The following is a 7,442-nucleotide window of genomic DNA, read 5'->3' as shown; positions in this document are numbered from 1 at the left end:
ATGGCTGCCCCTCCTCAAAGGCAGGAGAAAGTGGGAGAGAGGTTGGAGAAGACGGGCCTTGGGGGCCGCAGGGAGGACTTGGCTCTGACCCGGAGGGAGGTGAGCACCCTGGAGGGCAGAGGAGGGGGACCTGGCCTGAAATTCCCCAGGACCTGAGTGGACCCCCTTATATCTCAGGAGAGCACCTCCCATCGCTCTCTGAGCCTCTTCCTTCCTGGATGGCTCCCGGGTCCCTGTGGGGCTCAGTTGAGGCCAGGGGCCATTTCAGCACTTCCTGCAGTTCAGTTGCTTCAGTTCTGAAGGGTCTGTTCTCCGCCAGGCACACCAGGATTGGGGTGTCAGGAGTTCTCGGGCCCCGATCCCACATGAGCTGGGGGCAGGTCTGCCCGGGGGTGGGCGGGGGCTCCCCGCTCAGGGCGGCGTGCCCACGCTGAGGCAAGCCTGCCTATCCTCTGCCACCTGGCCCCTTTCTCCTGGGTGCTGGCAGGACTCTCCGCCTGTACCAGATGTGACTGGCAGGGGGCCAGGGCCGTGTCTGCAACTTAGCAGGGCCCCGGGTGGGCAGCTCAGGGAACAGGGAGAGACAGATCCAGAGTGAGGGGGGGCCAGGAAGCAACCAGAACACGGTTATTCATTCAACAGCTATTTATCCATCACCTGCCTGCCAAGTGCCGCTGGAGGCGCCAGGGAAATAGCAAAGAAGGAGACAGACGAACCTCTGCCCTGGGGGTGAGGGGAGCTTGGCAAACAGAAGGATCACACGGTGAGGGCTGGGGGAGGGGTGGGTGAGAGCAGCCCACAGGCCCCCGCGGACCGGGGTGGGAGGGCCTGCAATTCAGAGTGGCCAGGGAATACTCGCTGAGAAGGAGACCTGTGAGCAGACTCTTCAAGGATATCAGGGAGGGAGTGCAGAGAGGGTGAGGAGCAATCCAGGCAGAGGGCGCAGCCTGTGCAAAGGCCCTGGGGCAGCACCAGGCCTGGCGTGTGAACAACGGGGAGGCTGTGCGGCTGGAGCAGAGGGCGCGACGGGGAGAGAGGGAGGAGGGGAGGGCGTGCAGGGTCCTGGGATGTGCGAGCCTGGAGGGCTGCGGGCAGGGGAGAGGAAGTTGACTCGGTGCTCACAGGCGCCCTCTACCGGCGGTGAGGAGAACAGACTAGGGGCAGGGCAGGGACCATCAGGTCTGGGATGCCGGTCAGTTAGAGCAGTTTGGTGGTGAAAGCGTCAGATTGCCGATTGGGGGCGGGGGGTTGGGGGGCGACCTGACAGCCCCTGCTGAGCAAGAAGCCCCAGGCTGGGCCATTGTGTTGCTGTTCAGCCCGCGACTACCCCCCACCAGGTGATTATCCCCAGCAGCTCTACCAGCCTGCGGACCGGGGCAGACCCCCTGCCGTCCCCCTCTGTTTCCTGCTGGGGCTTCCCCGCCTCCTCGCCGTGCATTTAAAATCCTGAGCTGCAGCAGCCGCGGCCGCAGCGCCAGGCCCCCGCCGGCTACCGGCGCACAGCTCTCCCCAGGGAGGGCCAGCGAGCAGGCAGGCGGGGGCAGCACTTTCCACGCGGAGTGCAGTAAAGTGCCAGTAAATTGCGCATTAACGAGCCGGCGAATTGCGGAAGGCTCCCCCGGGCCTGCGTGTGGGAAGGCCCAGCTGGGGGACCCAGCACTGGCTGCCCCGGGAGGCAGCAGCCTGGAGCAGGCGGGGTCAGAGTGGGGGGGGTCCACGTCCCAGCCGCACCCTCACCGGTCCCTGTGCTCAGCAGGCGGGGGAGGGGCCGGGCTGCTCAGGGAAGCGCGTCAATACTGCCTGGCCCCGGTTCCTCCTGGCTGAGATTCTCTGCGTCTGTTTTCTCATCTGCAGAATGGGAAGCCAGGAGTGTCTGGCGGATAGAACTGGCCTCAGTGGGCACCATCCTGCATTCCCTTATCAGTTATCTTTCTGCGTGAATCCACATTTTCCCAGGATTTTGGAAGTTGCCATGGGCCAGATGACTCTGGGGAGCGTCTTGGTGTCCCCCACGGTGGGGGTGTGCAGGCGTAAGTCCCACGGGCACTGTGTCCAGAGCCATACGCCAGAGACCAAATCCACGTTACCCTCCGCGGTAGCCATGGGGCACATGTGGCCATTTAAATTTAAGCTGACATTAAACAAGTGGCACCAGCCACATCTCAAGTGCCCAATAGCCACTAGCAGCTGCCACATTAGGCAGGCAGGTCTAGAACATCCCCACTATCACTATATTTAGTCTGGCAACAGACTAAATGTAGCTGCACGCATGCACATTCCCACAGAGTTCCTTATCGTGCCAAGAAGGTGGGTCTCCCCACTAGGAGTTCTTGAGAACCCTGGCGGGAAGTCTCCAGTCTTGTCTGGTCTGTGGGAGCCACATGCCAGCCACATTCTAGGAACCACTGTACCTGGTCGGCCGCAGCCCCCATGTGGCCGTTGAGCACTTGAAGTGTGGCCAAGTTTAATTGTACGTTAAAGAGCCACACCTGCGGTTGGTAGTTGCTGCGTGGGGCAGCCCAGTTCTGTGGAAAGAGAAGTTAAAAATGAATCTGGTCCTGTGTTGGGTAAGTGGTATGGGGCTAACGCAGTAGGGGATGTGGTCGGAAGTCCCATACCCTCCAAGGACAGAGGAGGCAGAGAGGAAGCCTGTTGGAAGACAGAACACTGGAAACTTAGATCCCTCAGTCCCTTCTGTGTCCTTCTGTAGGAACCGTTAACCTAAATCTAGAATCGGTAGCCAGGACATGGCTCCATTTTAAATATAAAATAACCTTAAGTGACCCTCCCACCAGGTCCCCGGTGCCCTGCTGACGGCCCTTCTCCCTAAGAGGTAACCATTGGTTCTTAATATCTTGCCAATATGGACGCAAGTTCAAGCGTCACCGCCACACAGAGGGACACATGTAAATACCGTGTCATTTTGAAGCCACTGAAAGCAAGGGCTAGTGTTCAAACAGACTTCAGTTTTCAGCCATCCCAGGAAAAGCAGGCTGGACGCTAACCGGGGCTGACGCTACTTTCTACTGTATTATAATGGGGACAGGCCTTAGGCCAGCTTCTATTGTCCGCTGCTGAGTTCTGGGTACCAAGGACTTGCTTCCCGCCTGATGCAGTACGGAGAGCCCTACATTATCATGAATCCACCCAGAAACGTTCAGGGCACGTGGTATATCCCGGTTTTACACATGGGAAAGTGGCTGGCAGGAGGGGGTTCACACCCAGGGTTTCACACCCTGGGCCATCCGGTTATGGACGTTTATCTGGGATGGTGTTTCCACCTCCAGGCTGAAAACCTTCCACCGTTTGCAGAGACCTGCAGCCAACCTCTGGGCTTCCAGTGGGGGAGGTAGGTTTCTGGGCCCTTGAGGAAAGTAGGGACAGACTCAGGGTGAGGGCAAAGGGCATGCCTTCTTGTCCCTCAGAACCTCGTGTTTACAGCACCGGGGGAGTCAGGTCTCCGCTGGTGACCAGATCGGCCTGGCCTCCTGGGGATCAGCCAGTCTGGAGGCTTCCCAGCACCCCGGGGCCAAGACCCTGCAGCCCTCCGGTTTCTAGGAGCCAACATCCAAGCTGTCATGACCATAAGGTCACCCGACTGGCTTCAGCAGCCTTCTGGAGTGGACGAAGCCCCCGTCCACCAGCTGGACGCACAGCTGTCCTGGGACTCCAAGCCCCAGGTTTTGGCAGGATGCTCTAACTGAGCAGCTCTGGCAGCATTTTGCTGGGACCCATGATACGGTGGGTCGGCCCGGACACAGGAGTGAGTCCCTGAGAGGGAGGGGAAATGGGTCCCCACCGTCATCATAGCAACAGAACAGGTGCCAGGCCTGGGGAGTAACTTGGTTCTTGGGTACCCAGAGGTGTGAGCTTCTGGGCTGGGTGGGCCCCTAGGCTGGGACGTTCGAGTTCCTGGGGGATTGGTCCACATCCTCTATCCTTAGTCCCTGGAGGATTCAGGGCTGGGCCCAGCTGAGACGGTCCGCAGCTCCGCCTGCATGGGAAGATGGGATTTGGGCCTGTTCATGAATTCCATCCACGCTGCCAGGGCCTCCTTGAGGTTTTCTGGTTCTAAGCCCGACCCTGGTTCCAAGCTGATTGCCGCAGTTCCTGTGGGCAGGAAAGCCAGGACTCAGGGCCACACTACTCGGGAGCTGAACATGCTTTGGGTGATCCCCATGGGCTGGGGAGCCACCTGCTGCAGGGACCCACACCTGTCACTTATCCCTTCTCGTCTCTGCCCAGTTCTCAGCGCACCTGCACCCTCCTGCCCCCAAAGATGCCCAAGAAGGGGACACAGGGCCAGCCACCATGGCTGGCGGTGGCTCTCCCGCATGGCCCAGGTGAGTCCCGGGCCTGAGTGGCACCCCCATGAAGGCTGGGGGGACTGGGGCAGAGGTTGCTGAGTGGCTCAGCTGTGATCCGGTCCTCCCACAGAGAATGCTGGGAGGGTCTCTCTGTTCCTGAGGTCCATGTACTTGTCTGCCCTGCCCCTCCTGTCTGTACCTCTGTCCCCAGCAGGGAGAGGGGACCCGAGGTGTACGCGTATCCCCCCTTCCCCATCACCACGGTGCTGTCCTCAGTGACCAGAGCTGAGGAGACTGGGTAGAGATGTGCCACTTGAGTTACCAGCATCACTGCCCCTCCCCACATAACCGGCTCCTGGGTCCCAGGGATTTGGTGAAGGAACTCCATGGAAAGGAGCTGGAGGCAGACAGTCCCAACCTTGTGGTTTGAGCCTGGGGGAGCCCAGGTGGGAGCCAGAAGAATCCTAGAGGAAGGGGCATAATGGTTAGGACTTTGATGGATGAGTAGGAGTTTGCCGGGATGGGGCAAAGCATTCAAGGCAGGAGGGAGCTGTGTTAGAATACTTGGAAGGGTGTGGGTAGGTAGGACCTTGGGGAAAGTGTAGTAAGTGGGGAAAAGAGGCCTCAGAGAACCTCAACGTCTGAAAAAGAAAAAAGCCCTTCTGGGGCTTAATGGGTGCCCCTCCTTCACTGGGCAGAGGGGCTCATAGGAAGGTTGGTGACCCCGAAGCCTCTCCTCCCTAGATGCTGGGACCCTGAGGATTTCAAAGACATGTGGAAGAAGTGGATGCCTTGCTCTGGCAATCCCACAAAGTTGGCCGTCCCACACAGAATGGAGATGGAGGTGCTGTCACATGGGGAGCCCATGCTGGCACAGCCGTCAGCAGCCCCCCAAGGCATGCGTTCACCTGCAGCTGGGGCAGCATCAAGGTGTGGAGCCTGGTATGCCAGGTGGTGGAGGACAGGTTTCTGGAGAGGTGCCTGCCTGTACAGGTGAGGGCGGGGCTTGTGGGCGCAGGAGGAGCCCCTGCAGGGGAGGAAGCCCACCTGTGCGTCTGCCCACCCTAGACCTGGGGGACATACCTTCACGCCTGCCTGCTGTCCTCAGACGGCGGGACCCCGCTGTCAGGCAGCCATGGCCTGGCTGGCGTGAGCGTGTGGGGCCTGGCAGTGCCTTCCCTTTGTGTGAAAGATGAGCTCCTCTGCTAGGGTCTCAGCTGCCAGGCCCTGGCCTCCAGCCCTGAGGACCACCCGGCCCTTGCCTACTTCACCGACCGCACCTTCAGGATCCGGGAACTGCAGGACCGGAGCATGGTCAGGTATGGCCTGGGTGGGTGGGTCATCCCCAGGGCCCGTTGCCACCTCCCCTGAGCAGGGACCTAGCAGTCCCAAGGCCAAAGCCCCTCACCTTCTTGAATTTGCACCTGAGAGGGTTCAAGTCCCAGGTTCAAATCTTGGCTGGGCTGTTTCCTCGAAGCCCAGTCATGGTGCTTTTTGCCTGCCTCAGTTTCGCTGTTTGTCACCTGGGTGCAGTTGGGCGGGTGAAGTTCTTGGGGCCCAAAGCTCAGTCTTAGCCCTGATCCCCTCCCGATGCCCATCCTGGTCAAGGACCTGCCGGGCCACCTGAATGGAGGCAGGGAAGTTGCTGTCAAAGACCGTACTGTCTGGGTGGGGGGTCTGGATGCCTGCCTGCGGTGCTGGGACCTCAGGACCCCCAGGGAGCCCCAGGAACACCAGCTTGAGTCTCAGGTGTGCAGGTTAAGATGGGTCCCACTTGCCAGGGTAGGGGCTGGGCCTCGGGCTAGGAAGGAGGTGGAATTTGGGGGACGGTCAGGGATTGTGGTATGTCAAGCATCTGATGCTGGCCGGAATAGAAACGTTCCCCCCCACTGCCCACGTAACACTGGACACTCTCACACTGTTTCAGGCGCTCAAAGCCCTGTGTAGTATCTGCCGTAACCCTTTCAGGTAGAGCGGATACACCCATTTTGCAGAGAAGCAGGCTGAGGCCTGAGGCTCTGAAGTTGCTTGTTGGCCCGCAGCCAGGGAGCGGGCAGGTGGTCGGCTCCCCGGGCAGGTCCCTGGGCTCCTGCCTGCCTCCCTCCCGGGCCAGCCCAGGACCCAACTGGCTTCTTCCCAGCTGCTCGCTTCCAAGCTAGTGAGCCTGTCTCCCAGTCTCTGGGAGGACTGGGTGCTGGTGGGCATAGCCAATGGCCGGCAGTGGCTGCAGGGTGGGGTGTTAAGCCCAACATCCTTGGTCTCCAGGCCTCGCCCCTCGGTGAGTGGCCTGCCCCACTGAGCTAATCTTCCCTCGAGGAGGGGTTTCCCAGCCACTTCTTGCACAGTGCCAGGTGTGGGGTTCTACCCAACACCCTGTCCATTGGATCAGCGCATCTCTCCCTGGGCAGGGGGCGGGGGGGTGAAGCTAACCCTTGGGGGTGCACCTGGCCATGTCTGGGGATGTCTGGGGTTGTCACAACTGGGCAAACTCCAGGTGTCAAATGAATGGACACCAGGTAGCTGCTCAGACCTGCTCAGTGTCAGCGCTTCTGCTCAAGTCCGATCTGGAGACTCCGTTGTCTGCTGGAGTTGGAAGGGACTCCCCTGCCCTCCTCAACAGGTCGACCTCCTCACCTCCGGGCCTTTGCACATGCTGTACCCTACATACCGAGCAATCTCATGACCCTCCTGACGGCTGTTTCTCCCGTTAGCTCTCAGCTTAGCTGTCATCTCCTCTGGGACTGCGATGTTCCCTTACCACCTTCCCATGAGCAGGCATCATGCACTGGCTTTTAGGAATTACCTCCGGGTCTCAAAGGATACATGACTGCACTTCCTAAGAGCTATGTGCTCTGTTATAATCCTTATCCTCTTGTACGTCGGCAGTGTCTGGGGGTGAGCCTGGCCAGAGGGCTGGCAGTAAAAGAGAGAATGTCAACCTTCTGGGCCAGAGCATTTAAAAGCTGCGTGTGACTGTCTTGGTTGCTGGGCCCTGAAGCTGCATGTGGAGGCGGCGGCGGGTCCTTCACTGTCGGGAGCATCTCCTGGGGTGAAGCCCTGCAGGCCACTTGGGCATGAATGAGACTGATGGCGTCTACCTGGGGCTGTTAGTTACGTGGCATGACTTGGGCCACA

General features: G+C 59.9%; 1 protein-coding gene across 1 annotated transcript; it reads left to right on the top strand.

The window, feature by feature from the left end:
* On the top strand, positions 1–7,030 carry TLE6 (TLE family member 6, subcortical maternal complex member). Its single transcript, XM_057489539.1, is given in 13 exon segments — positions 1–99; positions 3,313–3,349; positions 3,559–3,680; positions 3,682–3,741; positions 3,945–4,169; positions 4,246–4,343; positions 4,519–4,605; positions 5,052–5,176; positions 5,179–5,300; positions 5,376–5,621; positions 5,916–6,056; positions 6,463–6,585; positions 7,019–7,030. Coding segments are annotated over 13 exon segments (1,497 nt in total).
* Positions 7,031–7,442: the final 412 nt, after the last annotated feature.

This window comes from Manis pentadactyla, chromosome 12, assembly GCF_030020395.1.
Source record: "Manis pentadactyla isolate mManPen7 chromosome 12, mManPen7.hap1, whole genome shotgun sequence".
NCBI classification, from domain to species: domain Eukaryota; kingdom Metazoa; phylum Chordata; class Mammalia; order Pholidota; family Manidae; genus Manis; species Manis pentadactyla.
Note: the sequence above shows the minus strand (reverse complement) of the source record. Positions and strands in the feature narration are given on the sequence as shown.